The 24,736-nt window shown below is 40.1% G+C and overlaps 1 protein-coding gene across 3 annotated transcripts in view; it reads right to left on the bottom strand.

Annotated features, from left to right (window-relative positions):
* Window positions 1–24,736, bottom strand: part of GSS (glutathione synthetase) — a 44,853-nt gene that overhangs the window by 9,502 nt on the left and 10,615 nt on the right. For 2 of the 3 annotated variants that reach the window (XM_037811115.1, XM_037811116.1), the window contains exons 3-6: window positions 16,638–16,783; window positions 13,415–13,490; window positions 12,980–13,119; window positions 12,236–12,352 (exon numbers count right to left, since the gene is read on the bottom strand). In XM_037811115.1, the coding sequence (XP_037667043.1) occupies window positions 12,236–12,352; window positions 12,980–13,119; window positions 13,415–13,490; window positions 16,638–16,783 (479 nt within the window). Of the gene's footprint in view, window positions 1–12,235; window positions 12,353–12,979; window positions 13,120–13,414; window positions 13,491–13,619; window positions 13,701–16,637; window positions 16,784–24,736 lie in introns of those variants that run through there. The other variant, XM_037811117.1, reaches the window with a different exon arrangement.

Below are 24,736 nucleotides of genomic sequence, written 5' to 3' on the forward strand. Positions count from 1 at the left end.
GCACTGTCTGGCTTCTCTTGAATCTCTGCAGGTCTTGCCGGTTGGCTTGGTTGATTCTAAGGCCTGCTCAGGTTCTATTCTTCTCTGGAATGAGTGTCGAGCTCTTCGATTCTAAAACCAAATCTGGATTGTAGACTCTTTAGTGTTAATTTCTAAAGCAAGATTTTGTTTGGTAGCATAACCCCTGTAAGGTTTTCGGTTGAAAGCTTCAGTGAGGATTTTTAACTGATCGCTGTGAATTTGGTGCGACTGTGCCTTTGATGTATAGCAATCATCTTGTTTGCACAGTTGTTCCGGGCCATGTTGAAAGAGATTCCTGGTTGTTCAAACGTGTGACTAGGCTCCACATGTTTCTTAAAGAAGCAGGGGCTAGAGGGCTCAGGGAAAAGCTTATGCCTGAGAACTAACCAACTTTTCGGCTACGAGCCAACCTATTTTCAAAGTCAGGTCCAGTCCCCAACCAGACTCTCTTAGGGACGCAGCTCAGCAGTACCAAATACTATTTTTGCTGAACCTATACTGCTCTGTGCCTGTGGCTTCTTGCTGAGATCTTCAGATGCCCAGACTTTGCCTTAGGATTCTAGGTGTGGATTCTTGACCTCCTGTACTTGGCCTCTTGTCTGCCTCTGCTTCTCCTTACTTCAGCTAAACCTTTTAGACTGAACTGTCTTACTGACTTCTTTCCACTTACCTGAAATACAGGTCCTAGTATGTCCCCCTTCCTGGCCTGCCTGTGTCTCATGAGGTTAGGCATGACATTAACCTGAGGCTTTGCTTGGAGCTGGGTACTGAGAAACAAGCTAGAAATGGTGCTCACGCAAGCCGTCTTGTCCTGAGAGAGCCTCAAGGGTTAATGGCCTTGTCTTTCACTTTGCAGCCTGATGTGCTTGGCTCATGGGTGGGGGTGTGTGTGAGTTCATGTGGGAGGGTGGTGCCTGGCCCAGGCTGGACCACCTCCAAGAAGAGGCGGAGGAGGGAGGTTGGAGGCTGTGGGTTAAAGTGGAATTGCATGTCCAAGCTAATTAAGTCAGCCTGCCATCTGCTGAATGCTCAGAGGCAGACCCAGAAAACCTGTTACGTTTTCCCCCTCCTGCCTTCAGTTCAGAGCAGTTTGTTGGAAGTAAGACTAGGAAAGTTGCCAGCTAAGGAAGGTAAAGTGGCAGTAGCATGCTGGACTGGGAGTGAAGACTCCTGAGTCCTAGTCCTGGCTCTGCCAGGGATTTGTGGTGTGTTCTTGAACAAGTTAGTTTCCTTTCTTAGGCCCTGATTTACCCATTTATAAAATAAGGAGGTCAAACAGATCAGTAGTTCACAACCTTTTACCACCAGGAATCTCCTTTTCTTATTCCTGCTCATCCCAACCATGGGCCCTATGTTTTAGAAGAATTTGTCTAAATTGAAATAATAATTTTTCAATCTTCCTTTTAAAAACATTCTTTAAAAACATGAAATAACTGAAGAAAATTCATCTGCTTTAGAGATGTCCGAGCCTTAGTTTTTCTATCTATACTACACTATGGGACCATACTTCTAGGGGCAGAACAGTGTAATAGAGAGAACACAAGCTTTAGAGGCAGAGAGAAATGAATTCTATACTTATTAGCTATGTGACTTTGGGGAACTTAACCTCAGTTTGCTCTTTGTAAAATAAAACTACTAAAGTGTACCACTTGTTAAATGGTAGTTGTTGTTATTGCAAGTACCACATAATGATCCTCGTCAACTTTTTAAAAGCATATTTAATAATCATGATCTCACTTAATTTTTCCTGCCACCCTTTTAGTTATTATTACCCCCATTTTACAAATAAGGAAACTGAAGCTCAGAGAAAAAAAAGTGACTTGCCAAGGTCATGTGCTGGGTCAGCAGAAGAGCCTCTCTGCCTCTCAAAATGGGAGGAGCCAATCTCACTCAGGCCCCCCATGGCTTCTATCAACCAATGCCTAACTCTGGGCACACGAATCTTTTCTCTCCATTTTATTCACAGCTCAGCTGGAGAAATCCTCTATGCATTTGTCTGTCAGCAGTTCCCCAGTTGACCCATCTTCTGGCTTCACTCTCTTAAAATATAACAGCTGAGAGCTCTACATGACAAAGTATTTGTCTGATGACTTCTAAATGGTCAGAGTCTGAACTTTCTTGAGTCTTGGTGAAGATTAGAGTGCCCAGAGAGGCTCTTTTGAAGGCAGTGAAGTAAAGGGATTAAGAATACAGGTTATGGGATGATTGTGGAAAGATGGTGGAGTAGAAAGCTCAAGGAATTGGTCCATCCACCAAAACAACTATTGAATTTGCAGGAACTATGTGCATCAACTGTTTGGAACTCTGAAGTCTAGTGGAAAATTTGCAGCATCCAGTAAAGTGCCGGATGAAGAAGCTGGTAAATTTTGGTGAGTTTCACCTTCACATGCCATCTGCCAACTGAGTGGCAAGCAGCTCTGGGGACTGCAGCCTGAGTTCCTGGTTTGATTTGCTTCTGTGTTTTCACTGCTGATTGTTGCTTTTGATTGCTGGGGAGCTGGAAGGGAGGGCAGCCATTGTTTCAACCTCCACAGGCTATAGTGACATCCCTGCCATAGAGGAGATTTAAAGAGATTGTAAGCCACCCCCCCACCCCCTGCTGGCCTTTTCTTATTTGGCAAACCATACATTTAAGGAAATTTTTATCAGTCACTGGCTGACCACAGAGATAACAGAACAGAAACTTCAGCAACCACATAAAACAAGGAATACATATTTTGCAAAAATAGTTTGGAAAAGTCATAAATGGACAGCTCCAGCTCACAATAAGCAAAAATCACCAATCTCGGGAGGCGGGGCAAGATGGCAGACTGGTGAGCTGTATATTTTAGTTACTTCTCCAGGAAAGTAGGTAGAAAGCCAGGAACTGTGTGGACTGGACACCACAGAGCAATCTGTCTTTGGGCATACTTCATACAACACTCATGAAAACGTGGAACTGCTGAGATCAGCGAAATCTGTAAGTTTTTGCGGCCAGGGGACCCACGCCCCTCCCTGCCAGGCTCAGTCCCGTGGGAGGAGGGGCTGTCAGCTCCGGGAAGGAGAAGGGAGAACTGCAGTGGCAGCCCTTATCGGAAACTCATTCTACTGATCCAAACTCCAACCATAGATAGACTGAGACCAGACACCAGAGAATCTGAGAGCAGCCAGCCCAGCAGAGAGGAGACAGGCAAGAAAAAAAAAAAACAACACGAAAAACTCCAAAATAAAAGCAGAGGATTTTTGGAGTTCTGGTGAACACAGAAAGGGGAAGGGCGGAGCTCAGGTCTCGAGGCGCATATGCAAATCCCGAAGAAAAGCTGATCTCTCTGCCCTGTGGACCTTTCCTTAATGGCCCTGGTTGCTTTGTCTATTAGCATTTCAATAACCCATTAGATCTCTGAGGAGGGCCCTTTTTTTTTTTTTTTTTAATCCTTTTTTCTTTTTCTAAAACAATTACTCTAAGAAGCCCAATACAGAAAGCTTCAAAGACTTTCAATTTGGGCACGTCAAGTCAAGAGCAGAACTAAGAGAGCTCTGAGACAAAAGGCAATAATCCAGTGGCTGAGAAAATTCACTAAACACCACAACTTCCCAAGAAAAGGGGGGTGTCCGCTCACAGCCACCATCCTGGTGGACAGGAAACACTCCTGCCCATCGCCAGCCCCATAGCCCAGAGCTGCCCCAGACAACCCAGTGTGACGGAAGTGCTTCAAATAACAGGCACACACCACAAAACTGGGCGTGGACATTAGCCTTCCCTGCAACCTCAGCTGATTGTCCCAGAGTTGGGAAGGTGGAGCAGTGTGAATTAACAAAGCCCCATTCAGCCATCATTTGAGCAGACTGGGAGCCTCCCTACACAGCCCAGCAGCCCAGAACTGCCCCGGGGGGACGGCACTCACCTGTGACATAGCACAGTCATCCCTCAACAGAGGACCGGGGGTGCACAGCCTGGAAGAGAGGCCCACTTGCAAGTCTCAGGAGCCATACGCCAATACCAAGGACTTGTGGGTCAGTGGCAGAGACAAACTGTGGCAGGACTGAACTGAAGGATTAGACTATTGCAGCAGCTTTAAAACTCTAGGATCACCAGGGAGATTTGATTGTTAGGGCCACCCCCCCTCCCCGACTGCCCAGAAACACGCCCCACATACAGGGCAGGCAACACCAACTACACACGCAAGCTTGGTACACCAATTGGGCCCCACAAGACTCACTCCCCCACTCACCAAAAAGGCTAAGCAGGGGAGAACTGGCTTGTGGAGAAAAGGTGGCTCGTGGACGCCACCTGCTGGTTAGTTAGAGAAAGTGTACTCCACGAAGCTGTAGATCTGATAAATTAGAGATAAGGACTTCAATAGGTCTACAAACCCTAAAAGAACCCTATCAAGTTCAGCAAATGCCACGAGACCAAAAACAACAGAAAATTATAAAGCATATGAAAAAACCAGACGATATGGATAACCCAAGCCCAAGCACCCAAATCAAAAGACCAGAAGAGACACAGCACCTAGAGCAGCTACTCAAAGAACTAAAGATGAACAATGAGACCATAGTACAGGATATAAAGGAAATCAAGAAGACCCTAGAAGAGCATAAAGAAGACATTGCAAGACTAAATAAAAAAATGGATGATCTTATGGAAATTAAAGAAACTGTTGACCAAATTAAAAAGATTCTGGACACTCATAGTACAAGACTAGAGGAAGTTGAACAACGAATCAGTGACCTGGAAGATGACAGAATGGAAAATGAAAGCATAAAAGAAAGAATGGGGAAAAAAATTGAAAAAATCGAAATGGACCTCAGGGATATGATAGATAATATGAAACGTCCAAATATAAGACTCATTGGTGTCCCAGAAGGGGAAGAAAAGGGTAAAGGTCTAGGAAGAGTATTCAAAGAAATTGTTGGGGAAAACTTCCCAAATCTTCTAAACAACATAAATACACAAATCATAAATGCTCAGCGAACTCCAAATAGAATAAATCCAAATAAACCCACTCCGAGACATATACTGATCACACTGTCAAACACAGAAGAGAAGGAGCAAGTTCTGAAAGCAGCAAGAGAAAAGCAATTCACCACATACAAAGGAAACAGCATAAGACTAAGTAGTGACTACTCAGCAGCCACCATGGAGGCGAGAAGGCACTGGCACGATATATTTAAAATTCTGAGTGAGAAAAATTTCCAGCCAAGAATACTTTATCCAGCAAAGCTCTCCTTCAAATTTGAGGGAGAGCTTAAATTTTTCACAGACAAAGAAATGCTGAGAGAATTTGCTAACAAGAGACCTGCCCTACTGGAGATACTAAAGGGAGCCCTACAGACAGAGAAACAAAGACAGGACAGAGAGACTTGGAGAAAGGTTCAGTACTAAAGAGATTCGGTATGGGTACAATAAAGGATATTAATAGAGAGAGGGAAAAATATGGCAAACATAAACCAAAGGATAAGATGGCCGATTCAAGAAATGCCTTCACAGTTATAACGTTGAATGTAAATGGATTAAACTCCCCAATTAAAAGATATAGATTCGCAGAATGGATCAAAAAAAATGAACCATCAATATGTTGCATACAAGAGACTCATCTTAGACACAGGGACACAAAGAAACTGAAAGTGAAAGGATGGAAAAAAATATTTCATGCAAGCTACAGCCAAAAGAAAGCAGGTGTAGCAATACTAATCTCAGATAAAATAGACTTCAAATGCAGGGATGTTTTGAGAGACAAAGAAGGCCACTACATACTAATAAAAGGGGCAATTCAGCAAGAAGAAATAACAATCGTAAATGTCTATGCACCCAATCAAGGTGCCACAAAATACATGAGAGAAACACTGGCAAAACTAAAGGAAGCAATTGATGTTTCCACAATAATTGTGGGAGACTTCAACACATCACTCTCTCCTATAGAAAGATCAACCAGACAGAAGATCAATAAGGAAATTGAAAACCTAAACAATCTGATAAATGAATTAGATTTAACAGACATATACAGGACATTACATCCCAAATCACCAGGATACACATACTTTTCTAGTGCTCACGGAACTTTCTCCAGAATAGATCATATGCTGGGACATAAAACAAGCCTCAATAAATTTAAAAAGATTGAAATTATTCAAAGCACATTCTCTGACCACAATGGAATACAATTAGAAGTCAATAACCATCAGAGACTTAGAAAATTCACAAATACCTGGAGGTTAAACAACACACTCCTAAACAATCAGTGGGTTAAAGAAGAAATAGCAAGAGAAATTGCTAAATATATAGAGACGAATGAAAATGAGAACACAACATACCAAAACCTATGGGATGCAGCAAAAGCAGTGCTAAGGGGGAAATTTATAGCACTAAACGCATATATTAAAAAGGAAGAAAGAGCCAAAATCAAAGAACTAATGGATCAACTGAAGAAGCTAGAAAATGAACAGCAAACCAATCCTAAACCAAGTACAAGAAAAGAAATAACAAGGATTTAAAGCAGAAATAAATGACATAGAGAACAAAAAAACAATAGAGAGGATAAATATCACCAAAAGTTGGTTCTTTGAGAAGATCAACAAGATGACAAGCCCCTAGCTAGACTGACAAAATCAAAAGAGAGAAGACCCATATAAACAAAATAATGAATGAAAAAGGTGACATAACTGCAGATCCTGAAGAAATTAAAAAATTATAAGAGGATATTATGAACAACTGTATGGCAACAAACTGGATAATGTAGAGGAAATGGACAATTTCCTGGAAACATATGAAGAACCTAGACTGACCAGAGAAGAAATAGAAGACCTCAACCAACCCATCACAAGCAAAGAGATCCAATCAGTCATCAAAAATCTTCCCGCAAATAAATGCCCAGGGCCAGATGGCTTCACAGGGGAATTCTACCAAACTTTCCAGAAAGAACTGACACCAATCTTACTCAAACTCTTTCAAAACATTGAAGAAAATGGAACACTACCTAACTCATTTTATGAAGCTAACATCAATCTAATACCAAAACCAGGCAAAGATGCTACAAAAAAGGAAAACTACCGGCCAATCTCCCTAATGAATATAGATGCAAAAATCCTCAACAAAATACTTGCAAATCGAATCCAAAGACACATTAAAAAAATCATACACCATGACCAAGTGGGGTTCATTCCAGGCATGCAAGGATGGTTCAACATAAGAAAACAATCAATGTATTACAACACATTAAAACTCGAAAGGGAAAAATCAATTGATCATCTCAATAGATGCTGAAAAAGCATTTGACAAAATCCAACATCCCTTTTTGATAAAAACACTTCAAAAGGTAGGAATTGAAGGAAACTTCCTCAACATGATAAAGAGCATATACGAAAAACCCACAGCCAGCATAGTACTCAATGGTGAGAGACTGAAAGCCTTCCCTCTAAGATCAGGAACAAGACAAGGATGCCCGCTGTCACCACTGTTATTCAACATTGTGCTGGAAGTGGTAGCCAGGGCAATCCGGCAAGACAAAGAAATAAAAGGCATCCAAATTGGAAAAGAAGAAGTAAAACTGTCATTGTTTGCAGATGATATGATCTTATATCTAGAAAACCCTGAGAAATCGACGATACAGCTACTAGAGCTAATAAACAAATTTAGCAAAGTAGCGGGATACAAGATTAATGCACATAAGTCAGTAATGTTTCTGTATGCTAGAAATGAACAAACTGAAGAGACACTCAAGAAAAAGATACCATTTTCAATAGCAACTAAAAAAAGCCAACTTGAAAGGTGAAATCACTGCCCTCTCCACTACGTGGGATCAGACACCCAGGGGAGTGAATCTCCCTGGCAACGTAGAATATGACTCCCGGGGAGGAATGTAGACCCGGCATCGTGGGACGGAGAACATCTTCTTGACCAAAAGGGGGATGTGAAAGGAAATGAAATAAGCTTCAGTGGCAGAGAGATTCCAAAACGAGCCGAGAGGTCACTCTGGTGGGCACTCTTACGCACACTTTAGACAACCCTTTTTAGGTTCTAAAGAATTGGGGTAGCTGGTGGTGGATACCTGAAACTATCAAACTACAACCCAGAACCCATGAATCTCGAAGACAGTTGTATAAAAATGCAGCTTATGAAGGGTGACAATGGGATTGGGAAAGCCATAAGGACCACACTCCACTTTGTCTAGTTTATGGATGGATGAGTAGAAAAATAGGGGAAGGAAACAAACAGACAAAGGTACCCAGTGTTCTTTTTTATTTCAATTGCTCTTTTTCACTCTAATTATTATTCTTGTTATTTTTGTGTGTGTGCTAATGAAGGTGTCAGGGATTGATTTAGGTGATGAATGTACAACTATGTAATGGTACTACTGTAAACAATCGAAAGTACGATTTGTTTTGTATGACTGCGTGGTATGTGAATATATCTCAATAAAATGATGATAAAAAAAAATCACCAATCTCTGAGGAGTGGGAGAATTAGACTTCTAGAGTTACTATAACACAATACTCAGAATGTTCAGTTCTCAACCAAAAAAATGCAGAACATAGAAAGAAACAGGAAAGTATGACCCCTTCAAGGTAAAAATGAATTTGACAGAAACTTTCCCTGAGGAAGCTCATACTCTGGAATTATTTCTCAAAGATGTTAAATCAACTGTCTTAAATATGTTCAATGACCTAGAGGAAACCATGGAAATCAGGAAAATGATGTCTGAACAAAATGAAAACATCAATAAAGGAATAGAAATTATAAAAAGGAACCAAATAAAAATTCTAGATCTAAAAAGTGCGATAATTGAAATTAAAAACTCGTTAGAGGGGTTCAACAGCAGATCTGAGGAGGCAGAAGAAAGGATCAGAAAACTTGAAGAAAAGATAATTGGAATTATCCAGGCTGAGGAACAGAAAGAAAAAGGAATGAAGAAAAATGAAATGAGTCAGATGTCAGGGATTGATTTGGGTGATGAATGTACCACTATGTAATGGTACTGTAAACAATCGAAAGTACGATTTGTTTTGTATGACTGCGTGGTATGTGAATATATCTCAATAAAATGAAGATTAAAAAAAAAAAAATGAAATGAGTCTGGGGAACCTTGGGACACCATTAGGTAAATCAACATACACATCATTGGAGTCCCAGAAGGACAAGAGACAGAGAAAGGGGCAGGAAAAATATTTGATGAAATAATGGCTGAAAACTTTCAAAATCTAATGAAAGACATAAATACATATCCAGAAAGCTCAATGAACCCTAAGCAGGATCTTCAAATTCTTTTGGAATTGCAAGGGGCCATGAATAGCCAAAACAATCTTGAAAAAGAAGAACAAAGTTGAGGACTGACATTGCCCAATTTCAAAACTTAGTAGAAAGTTACAGTAATCAAAACAGTGTAATAGACCTTGTGCCAGTTTGGATGCATTATGTCCCCCCATATGCTATTATCTTTGATGTAATCTTGTGTGGGCACACCCATCAGTGTTAAATAGATTGTAATTCTTTGCGCCCCACCCAACTGTGGGTGATGACTCTGATTGGATAATTTCCATGGAGGTGCTGGCCCGCCCATTCAGGGTGGGTCTGAATTAAATTACTGGAGCACTATATAAGATCAGACAGAAGGAGAAAGCTGCTACAGCCAAGAGGGACACTTTGAAGAAAACACAGGAGCTGCAGATGAGAGACATTTTGAAGACGGCTGTTGAAAGCAGACTCTTGCTCCGGGGAAGCTAAGAGAGGACAAATACCCCAAGTGCAACTAAGAGTGACATTTTTGAGGAACTGCAGCCTAGAAAGGAATATCCTGGGAGAAAATCATTTTGAAACCAGAGCTTTGGAGCAAACGCCAGCTACATGCCTTCCCAGCTAACAGAGGTTTTCCGGACACCATTGGCCATCCTCCAGTGAAGGTATGTGATTGCTGATGTGTTACCTTGGGCACTTTACGGCCTTAAGACTGTAACTGTGTAACCAAATATAAACCCCCTTTTATAAAAGCCAATCCATCTCTGGTGTTTTGCATTCTGGCAGCATTAGCAAACTAGAACAGACCTATAAGACCAACAGAAATAAACTCATACATCTGTGGCCAGTTGAGTTTCAACAAGAATGCCAAGACCATTTGGTGGTGAAAGAATAGTTTCTTCAACAAATGGTGTTGGGACACATGCAAAATATTGAAGTTAGATTCCTACCTCTCACCATATCCAAAAATTAACTCAAAATGGAACACTGACCTAAATATAAGAGCTAAAACCATAGAACTCTTAGAAAAAAACATATGGGTAAATCATTAAGCCCTTGTATTTTGCAATGGATTTTTAGATATGATACCAAAAGCATGAGCAACAAAAGAAAAAACAGGTAAACTAGACTTCATCAAATTTAAAAACTTTTGTGCAACAAAAGACATCACCAAGAAAATGAAAAGACAACCTACAGAATGGGAGAATATTTGTAAATCATATATCTGATAAGAATTTAATAACCAGAATAAAGAACTCCCATTTAAAAATCCAATTAAAAAATGGGCGAAGGACTTGAATAGATATTTCTCCAAAGAAGATACACAAATGAGCAATAAACATATGAAAAGATGTTCAATATCATTAGTCATTAGGGAAATGCAAATCAAAACCACAAGATACCACTTCACACCTACCAGAATGGCTACTATCAAAAACAAAAACAGAAAACAATGTTAAAATAGTGCTAAGTGTAGAGAAATTTGAAGGAACCTTAGTGCATTCCTGGTGGGAGTGTAAAATGGTGCAGCTGCTGTGGAAAACAGTTTGGCCCTTCCTCAATAAGGTAAATATTATAATTACTGTATGACCCAGTAAGTCCACTCCTAGGTAAATACCTAGAAGAATTGAAAGCAAGGATTCAAACAGTTTATAGCAGCATTATTTACAGTAGCCCAAAGACGGAAACAACCCAGTTGCCTATTCACAGATGAATGGAGAAACAAAGTAGGTGATATATGTACAATGGAATATTAAAGTCTTAAAAAGGAATGAAGTTCCGATACATGTTACAGCAAGGATGAACCTTGAAAACATTATACTAAGTGAAATAAGCCAGACACAAAAGGACAAATATTGCATGATTTGACTTGTAGGAGGTATACAGAATAAGCAAATTCTTAGAGACAGAAAGTAGATTAGAGGGCTGGGAGGAGGGCGCAATGAGGAGTTATTGCTCAACGGGTAGAGTTTTCTGTTTGGGATGATGAAAATGTTCTGGAAATAGAAAGTAGTGATGATTACACAACACTGTAAATGCACTTAATGCCATTGAACTGAACACTTAAAAATGGTTAAAATCATAAATTTTATGTTCTGTGAATTTTACCACATACACACAAAATGCAGGTTATCGGGGGAGGGGGACTCTGAGTTCTGCCACCAACTCACCGCTTGAACTTGAACAAATCACTTCACTTCTCTGAGCCTCAATTTCCTCATCTGTAAAATGGGGGAGATGAATAGTACCTATCTCAGAGTGTTTGTTACAAGGATACAACAAAATCCCGTGGCACTAATAAGTGATCGTTAATTGTTAACTATTAACGTTATATTAACATTGCAATAACTGTCAGTATAGTGACCCCTTTCTCATCCAGAAGTTACTTACCTAGCAACTTCACATATCTAGAACATGGCTGAGAAATAGGAAGGAAGCAAAAATGCCTCTAGGTAGTTAAAACAGACATCATAAAATCCCCAAATCAGAGCTTATCCACTTAGTTGTCAAAGAGGCTCTCATGCTCTTCAGACACAATCAAAATAATCCTGATAATCTCCTTTCCCAATCTCTAACAAATCAGAAAGGAGGGATGAAGATGAGAGTGGAAGATTCCAAGTTCAAGTATACTGACAGTAGTAAGAAGAACTGATAGCAGGGAAGCAGACAGAAAAGATAGGAAAACTAAGAAAATGAAAGAGAATTTAAAGCTTGGCCACCTGGGGCCATTAGTGTAGGGTAAACAGCCTCACATGCCTCTACTACAGCAAGATACAATCACATAATGATGACCTGCAGCCAACAAGAAAAGGTTAAATTATGGTCAGCATCTCTCATATAAGGAAGCCCAACACTCCATTAAAATAATTTTGGCACTTAAAGGTGTAAAGTTCCATTCTTAGAAAAATTCCGGCATTCTCTAAAAAGGCAAATAAGAAGCTGCTGCAACCACAAGTGCTGAATCCAAAGCAGGATACTGCTATCACTTCATCGCCCTCTTACTTGGCTGAGCCGTAGAGTTCCCAGGCTTTGGCAATCCCCAGGGCCAGTCCCTTGCTGGGATTATTGGGTAGGATCTTGGCAGCTTCTTTGGTCTTATTCAGGACATTGAGAACATGTCTGTTGGAAGAAAGATGGCTGTTCAGTAATTGGACAGACACAGGAATATCATGCTGACAATCAGCTGAGCAATAAAACATCTTACCATCTTACCCTAACCCTGGCCCCTGGTATACATGCCCAGAGAAGTTACCACCTCACTCCAGTCTCCCAACGAGCTGGAACCCATTCACTCTGGGCCCCCAAGTGGTGTCTGGAATCCTGTCTCAGACCATCTGGAATTACAGTGACCTGAAACACATCTGCTAGCTAGAAATGGATGCTACTAGGGCCCAGCCCTCAGATGGGAAGTCCTTGTATCCTCCCCGCCTTGAACTTGGACCTCCTTTCAGACCTTCACACATGTTAAGCTCTTTCTTATCTCAGAGCCCTCACAGATACTGTTCCCTTTGTCTGGAACACTAACTCATACAATGAGGGGTAGGACTAGATGAGCCGTGAGGCCCCTTTTCTCCCTGACATTCCAAAGACCTCATTACTAATGGAAACTGTGTGCAGGTGGAAAAATGTGACCTGGGGCCCAGGAAGGTGTGGTCAGAGTTGGAGATCCTCAGCCCAGCCTGTGACTGCAGGCCAAGGCCAGGGTGTCACCCCACAGGTGTTCCCAGGGCTGCCCAAGGGACCCACCGGTGCACAGCTGGGGTCCGGGAGGCCAGGCCCCCAAAGCTGGCAGAGATGGTGTTGATTTCAATCTGTTTCAGGGCTGGAGAGCCATCTGTGCCATGCTGGAACATGTAGTCTGAGCGGTTCAGGCCCAGGAACACAGTCTGTGGAGGAAAACTGAAGGCTGAAGATGTCTGCCCTGGGGCTGACTGACGGCCTGGCCATGGAGGAGATAGGTACTGTGAACTCTACACAGAGATTAGAGGCACTGGCTAACACTCCCAAACCCAATGAGATCATTCTTCTGGTCATCCCAGGATTGGTCACTGATGCACAAATCCAGTGGGAACCAGTGAAAGGCAGACTTCCAGGAGCTCAGGACCTGGGCAAAGTTCTTCTGTTAAAAAAAAAGAGACGGGAGGGGCAGGTCCCAGATAAAGGTGGGTGGGGAGTGGTTACCTGGGCAACACCCTCTTTCAGGACTTGCTTGTGGATGTCAAACAGACGAGCAGTAAAGTCATCTCTTTTGATAGTGCTGGAGGAGGAAACAGAACATTTTTCAGGCTACTTAGGACCTTAAGAGTCAAGGAGTCCCACCCTATCCACTGACTCCTAAATCCTCTTGCTAAAACTTGACCCCCCAGGAATGGTAGAGCCAGATGACCTGGGTTCAGATCCCAGCTCTTCCATTCACTACTAGGCAACCTCAGAGTCACTTCACCTTTCTGTGCCTCAGTTTGCTCACCTATAAAATAAAGAGAAAAAAATAATTGTATTTATATCATAGAGTTGTGGTAAAGATTAAATGAGGTTATTACATGTAAAGACTGAACGTAGTGTCTCGTCCCAAGAAGAACTTGACAATGACATGATATGTAACTATTCTATACTTGAATAGCTCTGATGGTTGGCAACATTTCTCGTGATCTAACATTTAACTCTTTGTAGCTTTCCTTATACCCTGGGACCTCCAAGGACAAGTCTTCTCTTTGTCCCCCACAATAGCCTTTCAAAATTAGAAGATAGCAGTTATGACTGTGCCCCAATAAGATTTTTCTAACCCAAGCTAAATATCCTGGTTTTTCTTTTTAACTTTTTATTTTGAAATACTTTCAAACATAGGACATTTTCAAAATAACACAAACCCCATACAGAGAACTCCAACATATCCCTACCCCTCTAGAAATCCAGATTCACCCATTTTAACATTTTGCCACATTTGCTCTTCCTTCCTCCCTCCCTCCCTTTCTTTCTTTATATCTATCCATTTGTCTATTTAGCCATCAATTTTCTGAACACTTGAGTGTAGGTCAGATACATCATGCTCCCTAAACACTTAACATTGGCATGTACATTTCCTTAAGAATAAGGACATTCATTTACATAAATGCAGTTACCAAGTTCAAGAAATTTAACACTGATATAAAGTCTACAGTCTATATTCTAATTTCTTCATATGTACCAATATCTCTTTGAGTCTTTTCTCCTCTGTTGCTAGATCCCACCCAGCATCATATATTGCATTTAATTCTCATTGTCTCTTGATTTGCTCTTTTTTTTTTTTAATTGTGGTGACATATATACAACATAAAAGTTCCCATTTCAACCACTCCCAAGCATACCACTCAATGGGATTAATCATGTTCACAATACTGCAGTGCCCTTACCACCTTCCATTACTGAAACTTTCCCATATCCCCAAACAGAAACCCTATACCCATTATGCATTAACTCCCTATTCCCCCTGACACCACCCCTGGCAGCCTGTACTCGGCAATTTCTGTCTCTATGTGTTTGCATATTATCCAATATTTTCTTTTTAGTTACCGTGGAGTTTAAATTTAACATCCTAAATCTTGAACAATCTTGTTTTGCTTTGACATCAAATTAATTTCAATAGTATATACAAACTATGGTCCTATACCCTCTGTCTCCCCACCTTTATGCAGTTCTTGTCACAAATTACATGTTCATACATTATGAATCCAAAACCACTGATTTATCATTACATTTTATGCATTCGCCTTTTAGATCCTGTTTGTTTTTCTCAACCATTCCTCATATGGTGTGATTTCCACAACGAAGCCTTCCCTATCAGGGTCAGATGCCCTTCTATGTGCTCTCATAGCACTATGGACCTCTCCTTTATAGCACTGATCACACCTATAATTTTCCATTTTATTTGTGTGATGATTAGTGTCTTCTCTCCTTTTTGACTAAGAACCACATAAGGGCCGTGTCTGTGCTGGTTCATCCCAGTGTGCTGCTATGACTTGGGACACGTAGTAAGGGCCCACCCAGTTTGAACTGCTGGAGCTTCAGAAAGAGGCATGGTGAGAAAGAACCTGTATTTGTTGCCTCTCAATACTCAAGATGGATTTTGCTCGACTGCTCAAATCTGGCTTGCCGGCTCACCTTGTTACAAGGACCCCATTACAGCCCAGTGAGAGGAGCTAAGTAGCTCAGGGCTGTTCAGAGTTCCTTTGCTCTCCAGCCAGTTCTCTCATGGGGTCTTTCCCAGCCCCTGTAGAGGAGGATAGTTCCCAGCTGAGTTTCAGTGTCCAGGCAACTTGAGATCCATTTTCTCTTTGCTTAGGAGGTGTTCCACTTTTATCCCCGACTCTAGTAACACATGTGGTCCCAAAGCTCTCTTCTCTTGGGAGCTAGGGTTTGTGCATATGTAAGGGGAGGGAGGAGCAGGGAAGACAGGAGTTGCAGACATGGGCTGCAGAGAATATCATCCCACATAATTGCATCATTAAGGTAAAAGTCACAAGCCAGGCTGCTCATATTTCCCTACAGTCCAGAACTGTAGGGACAAGAGCTGGGCCCAATCCAAGAAAGATCTTGGGAGAAGGTGGTAATGGGGTTCATACATTTATGACCAATTGAGTTTTTAGCTGTAAGTCTTCCAAACTTCTTAACATTAATAATTCCTTTCCACATCCATCCTCACACCATTTTAAAAAGGTTTTGTCTCTAACAAAATAATTTGGTTTCCTTTTGAGAAATTAATCAAAGATGTGCAACCACTGAAGTGTAAACACATAATTCTAGAATAAAGTAAAGAAATTTCCCTTACTTCAGAGTCCAAAGGAAAAAAGAAAAAGATCAAGGGAGAACAGAGAGAGGAATGGATGGGGTGAGCCATTTTAGGGGTTCTATTTCCTTGGGCCCTCGGTATGGCCTAGTCTGCACCCATCCCACTCAAGGTGAGAGGCCTGAGATGGCAAGAAGGGGTCACTGCTTAAGACAAGAAGTAGGAGATCTGACTTTGAACACAATAACCATCCCTGCCCTTTGTTTTCTATAAAACTGGACTGAATTCCCCTAATTCCAAATGGAAATTTCAGTCTTCAAAGCAGGGGGTTAGGAATCACGGAATCACAGAATCACAGAATGTCAGTGCTAGATTTAAGTCAACCTTTCCATTTTACAGATGAAGCAATTGAGACCCAGAGAAGGAAAGGGATTTGCTTGAGACCATATAAATAAGTGGTAGAGCCAGAATTAGAAGCTAGCTCTCCTGATTCCTAGTCCATTGCTTTTTTTTCCCTCCTCCCTGATTACCTGTCCCCACCCCCACTAAGTCAGCTTCCATAGCAAAGACTTCCTGGTTCCCCAATCTTCCCGTTCCTTGCTTCTAGTAGCTCCCAACCCCTTGAGCCCCACCACCTGGTACCTGGAGAGAGTCTGCTCCAGGAAAGCAGCATTCTGGCTGACAGCATCCACCAGGAGGTTGAAGTCCATCTGCACAGCATAGGCCTGCTCCAGCAGGGCACTGGGAACCAGTGAGGGGAAGAGTGTGAATGGGGCATAGCTCACCACCTGATCAAGGAGAGAGAGTCCAGGCAGGAGTAAAACACCTGTGAACGGGTTGTCTTCCTGTAAACATAACCTCATGGAAAATTTGGCCTACATTTACTGAGAACATCAGCTGCAGAATGGTGGTTACCCCCAAGAAGGGAGGGAGGGGAACAAGATGAGGGAGGCTTACAAAGGGAGCTTCTGGACTCTGTAGTGTTTTGTCTCTTTACATATTAAAAAAAATAATTCAGAAAAATACTAGAGACATATTATTAGAGACAGAAATAGCAAGGAAACTTACTAAAGCATGGGCATAAGCTCTAAGAATAAAAACAAAACCAAACAAAACCACAAAAAGTTAAAAAGTTACCAAGCAAAAAAAAAAGTTATTGTGTGCAAGGCACTGTTTTAAATACTTTACATGGATCCATCATTTAACTCCATGAGGAAGAAACTATTACCATTCACACTTAACAGATAAGGGAACTGAAACTCAGAGAGGTTATACATAATGTGACCAAAGCTATATATAGCAGTGGAGCTGGTATTTGAATCAGGATGGTTTCTATACACATGCAAAAATACGAACACTCGCACACATGCACACACAGAACTCCTACCCATTTGATATCTATGCCTTGGCCCCTCCCCATATCATAAGGCCACATCCCATTCCCCTTGCCTTCTGGTTGGGGGTGAGGGAGTGTCCTGCTTGTAGGGCTGCAGCAGAAGTAAATTCTGGCCTCTTCAGAAGTCAGTAGTGGTTCCCCCAATGTTAGAGGAGTTAGGTTGCCAGCCTGGAGTTCTGCTGCATTTTGGGTTCTTTGGACTTTGGCATAGCTGGAAAACCCACAAACCATCTACAATAGTGCTTCTAGAAAGGGAAAATGTATTCTGAGATTCCCAACAACAAATGAACTAGAACTTGGGTAAAGAGATGATAAGATGTACTTGTGACTTGTATTATGAAGTCCTGAGTTTAACCTTGGAGTTTGCATCACTTTGCCATTATGGTGGTCTGGGTTTATGGTATTAGAACTCAGCATTTGTATATTTGTTTTAAAAATATTATTGCTTTCAGTAGATAATACAAACACACGATACAAATTCAAAAGGAAAAGAATACCTAGTGAGAAGTCTCATTCCCATCCTGTCCCTAGTCATTCTGTTCTCCTCAAAGGCAAATGTACTAGTGTTTCATATATCTTTTTTTTTCCTTTAGTTGCTATTTTAATAGAAAAAAGTAATATAAATTCTTATATTACAAAATATACTTCATATTGTTTTTGCAGTGAACAGTTTAAAAACACTAGCTCTACAAAATAAAAAGAAATGTTCTCGGAAAAAAAGCCTGAATAAATGTATTTATATTATGGAGGTAGAAAAGAGCTTTCTAAAGGACACAAAACACAGAAGCAAGAAAGATTTATATAAATCTGATTACATAACAATTAAAACCTTATTTATGCCAAAAAAAACCCCCACAAAATAAGGTATCTTTCTAGATACCTTTATACTGATGTATATATCTACATATATATTTTCTTTTTTTACACTCTTTCTAGATACCTTTATACTGATGTATATATCTACATATATATTTTCTTTTTTTACACTCAGAAGCATATTATACATACATTGTTCTGTCCTTTGCTTTTTTCCTTGCAATTTTATTGATATAGTTACATGCCATATACTCATCCAAAGTATAAAATCAATTGTTCACAATATCATCATATAGTTGTGCATTCATCACAACAACCAGTTTTTAAATATTTTCATTACCCCCCCCAAAAAATAATAAATAAAAATAAGAATAAAAATAAAAGTAAAAAAAAACAACCCCCTACCCCCCCATCCATCCCACCCCTATTATTCATTTACTTTTTTGTCCCCATTTTTCTATTCATCTTTCCTTACACTGGATAAAGGGAGTGTGAGCCACAAGGTTTTCACAATCACAGTCAAACCATATAAGCTATATAGTTATACACTCACCTTCAAGAATCAAGGCTACTGGGTTGCAGTTCAACAGTTTCAGGTATTTCCTTCTAGCTATGCTAATACACTAAAAACTAAAATGGGATAGCTATATAATGCATAAGAATAACTTCCAGAATGACTTCTTGACTCCATTTGAAATCTCTCAGCCCCTGAAACTATTTTATTTCATCTCTCTTTCCCCTTTTGGTAAAGAAGGCTTTCTCAATCCCACGATGCCAGGTCCAGGTTCATCCCTGGGAATCATGTCTCACATTGCCAGGGAAATTTATACCCCTGGGAGTCATGACCCACGTAGAAGGGAGGGCAGTGAGTTTACCTGTAGAGTTGGCTTAGAGGCCAAATCTGAGCAACAAAAGAGGTTCTCTGGGGGTAACTCTTAGGCATAATTATAAGTAGGCTTAGCTTCTCCTTTGTGGGAATAGTTTCATAAGGGCAAGCCCTCAGATTGAGGGCGTGGCCTATTAAATTGGTAGTCCCTGATGCTTGCGAGAATATCAGGAATTCCCCAGGTGGGGAAGTCTGTCCTTTGCTTTTTAAATATTTCAGAAATATTTCTATATAAGTTCAAATAGAGCACTCTCCTTTTTTTTTCCTTCCTTATTTTTTCTTTAGCATATTTTTTATTGTACAATATAACCTATATACATAGAAGTGATAACTTTCCAAGTGCAATTTAACAAGTAGAGAGCAAATTTCAAAGAATATAACAGGTTACAGTTCCACGGTTTCAATTATTTCCTTATTATGAAATATAACATACATACAAAAAGCAATATCTTTCAAAGTATGATTTAATAAGTGATATATAGGAAATTTCCGAAGTTGTTATGAGTTATAATACCACAGTTTCAGTTATTTCCTTGTTGTGAAATATAACATATATACAAAAAGGTATAGCTTTCAAATTACATTTTAACAAGTAGCTATAGAAATTTCAAAGGATGCTATGTGTTACAGTTCCACAATTTCAATTCTTTCCTTCTAGCTATTCTAATAACCTAGCAACTAAGAAAAAGAAAATTATATAAAGATTCAGTATTCAAAATCTTTTGTTAAATTCCATCTTGTCTGTTGCTACTCCTTCCTCTAGTTTAATCAGTGACCACCCTAACCTGTCCAGGTTGAAAAGTGGTGTCAACTTTATGGGAAAAGGGGACACATCCAGTTGATGTTCTGGAAGAGGCTATTGCCTCCGGGTTTTGGGACTTAGCTGTCCCAAAACCTTTCCGAAGGATTTAAGTTTCTGATCTTTTTTCCTTCTTGATGTTCAAAAATTCCTTCTTTTAGTAGGCCCTTTCCGTTTAGAGAACTTCCTATGGCCACTACTTTGTGATAAGTCTACCTCTTCATTTTCCTTCATCCCAGAATGTCTTGATTCTTCCTTCATTCCTGAAGGATGTTTTCACTGCATATAGAAATCTGGATTGACAGTTCTTTTCTTTCAGAACTTGAAAATTGTTGTGCCACTTCCTTCTAGCCTCCATGGTTTCAGGTGAGAAATCCACCATGGGTAATGTCTCTTTCTCTCACTGCTTAGGAGACTTTTTCTACAAAAGGTTGACTATATGTCTTGGCATGGATTTCTCCAGTTTGGGGTTCACTCAACTTTTTGAATCTGTATATTTATATCTTTTGTCCAACATGGAAAGTTTTTCAGCTATTTCATCAAATACTTTAAGTTCCACCTCTTTCTTCTCTCTTTCCTGATGACCATGTATTTGATATTTTGTTATATTCCCAGATGTCCCGGAGGTTCCATTCATTTTTATTTGGGGAATGGGGTATCTTTATTCCCTCTGTTGAGAGTGGGTAGCTTCTGTTGTTCTGTCTTCAGGTTCACTAATTCTTTCCTCTGTCCTCTCCATTCTAAGTTCGAATCATCCAATAAACTTTAATTTTGGGTTGTTTTTTTTTTTTTTTTTGGACTTTTTCACTCTAAAATTTCCATTTGCTCCTTCTCTAGATCTTCTAATTCTCTGCTGGAAAATTCTGTTTTTTCATTTGCTTGATGCATATTTTAAATTGTCTGTTAAACCATTTTTTTTTTAATCATCATTTTATTGAGATATATTCACATACCACGCAGTCATACAAAACAAATTGTACTTTCGATTGTTTACAGTACCATTACATAGTTGTACATTCATCACCTAAATCAATCCCTGACACCTTCATTAGCACACACACAAAAATAACAAGAATAATAATTAGAGTGAAAAAGAGCAATTGAAGTAAAAAAGAACACTAGGTACCTTTGTCTGTTTGTTTGCTTCCCCTACTTTTCTACACATCCATCCATAAACTAGACAAAGTGGAGTTTGGTCCTTATGGCATTCCCAATCCCACTGTCACCCCTCATAAGCTACATTTTTATACAACTGTCTTCGAGATTCATGGGTTCTGGGTTGTAGTTTAATAGTTTCAGGTATCCACCACCAGCTACCCCAATTCTTTAGAACCTAAAAAAGGTTGTCTAAAGTGTGCGTAAGAGTGCCCACCAGAGTGATCTCTCGGCTCGTTTTGGAATCTCTCTGCCACTGAAGCTTATTTCATTTCCTTTCACATCCCCCTTTTGGTCAAGAAGATGTTCTCCATCCCACGATGCCGGGTCTACATTCCTCCCCGGGAGTCATATTCCACGTTGCCAGGGAGATTCACTTCCCTGGGTGTCTGATCCCACGTAGGGGGGAGGGCAGTGATTTCACCTTTCAAGTTGGCTTAGCCAGAGAGAGAGGGCCACATCTGAGCAACAAAGAGGCATTCAGGAGGAGACTCTTAGGCACAAATACAGGGAGGCCTAGCCTCTCCTTTGCAGCAACCGTCTTCCCAAGGGTAAAACTTATGGTAGAGGGCTCAAGCCATCAAACCACCAGTCCCCTATGTCTGTGGTCATGTTAGCAACCATGGAGGTGGGGTAGGCGAATACCCCTGCATTCTCCACAGGCTCCTCAAGGGGGCACTACATCTTTTTTTTTTTTTTCCTTGTTTGTCTTTTTTCTCTTTTTTTTTTTTTAACTTTCCCTTCTTTTTTCAAATCAACTGTATGAAAAAAAAAGTTAAAAAGAAAACAAACATACAATAAAAGAACATTTCAAAGAGACCATAGCAAGGGAGTAAGAAAAAGACAACTAACCTAAGATAACTGCTTAACTTCCAACATGTTCCTACTTTACCCCAAGAAAGTTACATAATATAGCAACATTTCAGTGAACTTGTTCCTACTACATCCATCAGAAATTAACAGACCATAGTCATTTCTGGGCATCCCCAGAACGTTAAATAGCTTATCTGTTCTTCTTGGATTATTGTTCCCCCCTTCCTTAATTGCTCTCTACTGCTAGTTCCCCTACATTCTACATTATAAACCATTTGTTTTACATTTTTCAAAGTTCACATTAGTGGTAGCATATAATATTTCTCTTTTTGTGCCTGGCTTATTTCGCTCAGCATTATGTCTTCAAGGTTCATCCATGTTGTCATATGTTTCACCAGATCGTTCCTTCTTACTGCCGCGTAGTATTCCATCGTGTGTATATACCACATTTTATTTATCCACTCATCTGTTGAAGGACATTTGGGTTGTTTCCATCTCTTGGCAATTGTGAATAATGCTGCTATGAACATTGGCGTGCAGATATCTGTTCGTGTCACTGCTTTCCGATCTTCCGGGTATATACCGAGAAGTGCAATCGCTGGATCGAATGGTATCTCTATATCTAGTTTTCTAAGGAACTGCCAGACTGACTTCCAGAGTGGCTGAACCATTATACAGTCCCACCAACAATGAATAAGAGTTCCAATTTCTCCACATCCACTCCAGCATTTGTAGTTTCCTGTTTGTTTAATGGCAGCCATTCTAACCGGTGTTAGATGGTATCTCACTGTGGTCTTAATTTGCATCTCTCTAATAGCTAGTGAAGCTGAACATTTTTTCATGTGTTTCTTGGCCATTTGTATTTCCTCTTCAGAGAACTGTCTTTTCATATCTTTTGCCCATTTTATAATTGTGCTGTCTGTACTATTGTCATTGAGTTGTAGGATTTCTTTGTATATGCAAGATATCAGTCTTTTGTCAGATACATGGTTTCCAAAAATTTTTTCCCATTGAGTTGGCTGCCTCTTTACCTTTTTGAGAAATTCCTTTGAGGTGCAGAAACTTCTAAGCTTGAGGAGTTCCCATTTATCTATTTTCTCTTTTGTTGCTTGTGCTTTGGGTGTAAAGTCTAGGAAGTGGCCTCCTAATACAAGGTCTTGAAGATGTTTTCCTACATTATCTTCTAGGAGTTTTATGGTACTTTCTTTTATATTGAGATCTTTGGTCCATTTTGAGTTAATTTTTGTGTAGGGGGTGAGGTAGGGGTCCTCTTTCATTCTTTTGGATATGGATATCCAACTCTCCCAGCCCCATTTGTTGAAAAGACCATTATGGCCCAGTTCGGTGACTTTGGGGGCCTTATCAAAGATCAGTCGGCCATAGATCTGAGGGTCTATCTCTGAATTCTCAATTCGATTCCATTGATCTATATGTCTATCTTTGTGCCAGTACCATGCTGTTTTGGCAACTGTGGCTTTATAATAAGCTTCAAAGTCAGGGAGTGTAAGTCCTCCCACTTCGTTTTTCTTTTTTAGAGTGTCTTTAGCAATTCGAGGCATCTTCCCTTTCCAAATAAATTTGATAACTAGCTTTTCCAAGTCTGCAAAGTAGGTTGTTGGAATTTTGATTGGGATTGCATTGAATCTGTAGATGAGTTTGGGTAGAATTGACATCTTAATGACATTTAGCCTTCCTATCCATGAACATGGAATATTTTTCCATCTTTTAAGGTCCCCTTCTATTTCTTTTAGTAGAGTTATGTAGTTTTCTTTGTATAGGTCTTTTACATCTTTGGTTAAGTTTATTCCTAGGTACTTGATTTTTTTAGTTGCTATTGAAAATGGTATCTTTTTCTTGAGTGTCTCTTCAGTTTGTTCATTTCTAGCATATAGAAACATTACTGACTTATGTGCATTAATCTTGTATCCCACTACTTTGCTAAATTTGTTTATTAGCTCTAGTAGGTGTATCGTTGATTTCTCAGGGTTTTCTAGATATAAGATCATATCATCTGCAAACAATGACAGTTTTACTTCTTCTTTTCCAATTTGGATGCCTTTTATTTCTTTGTCTTGCCGGATTGCCCTGGCTAGCACTTCCAGCACAATGTTGAATAACAGTGGTGACAGCGGGCATCCTTGTCTTGTTCCTGATCTTAGAGGGAAGGCTTTCAGTCTCTCACCATTGAGTACTATGCTGGCTGTGGGTTTTTCATATATGCTCTTTATCATGTTGAGGAAGTTTCCTTCAATTCCTACCTTTGAAGTGTTTTTATCAAAAAGGGATGTTGGATTTTGTCAAATGCTTTTTCAGCATCTATTGAGATGATCAATTGATTTTTCCCTTTCGAGTTTTAATGTGTTGTAATACATTGATTGATTTTCTTATGTTGAACCATCCTTGCATGCCTGGAATGAACCCCACTTGGTCATGGTGTATGATTTTTTTAATGTGTCTTTGGATTCGATTTGCAAGTATTTTGTTGAGGATTTTTGCATCTATATTCATTAGGGAGATTGGCCGGTAGTTTTCCTTTTTTGTAGCATCTTTGCCTGGTTTTGGTATTAGATTGATGTTAGCTTCATAAAATGAGTTAGGTAGTGTTCCATTTTCTTCAATGTTTTGAAAGAGTTTGAGTAAGATTGGTGTCAGTTCTTTCTGGAAAGTTTGGTAGAATTCCCCTGTGAAGCCATCTGGCCCTGGGCATTTATTTGCGGGAAGATTTTTGATGACTGATTGGATCTCTTTGCTTGTGATGGGTTGGTTGAGGTCTTCTATTTCTTCTCTGGTCAGTCTAGGTTGTTCATATGTTTCCAGGAAATTGTCCATTTCTTCTACATTATCCAGTTTGTTGCCATACAGTTGTTCATAATATC

Source organism: Choloepus didactylus, chromosome 19 (genome assembly GCF_015220235.1).
Source record: "Choloepus didactylus isolate mChoDid1 chromosome 19, mChoDid1.pri, whole genome shotgun sequence".
NCBI lineage: Eukaryota > Metazoa > Chordata > Mammalia > Pilosa > Megalonychidae > Choloepus > Choloepus didactylus.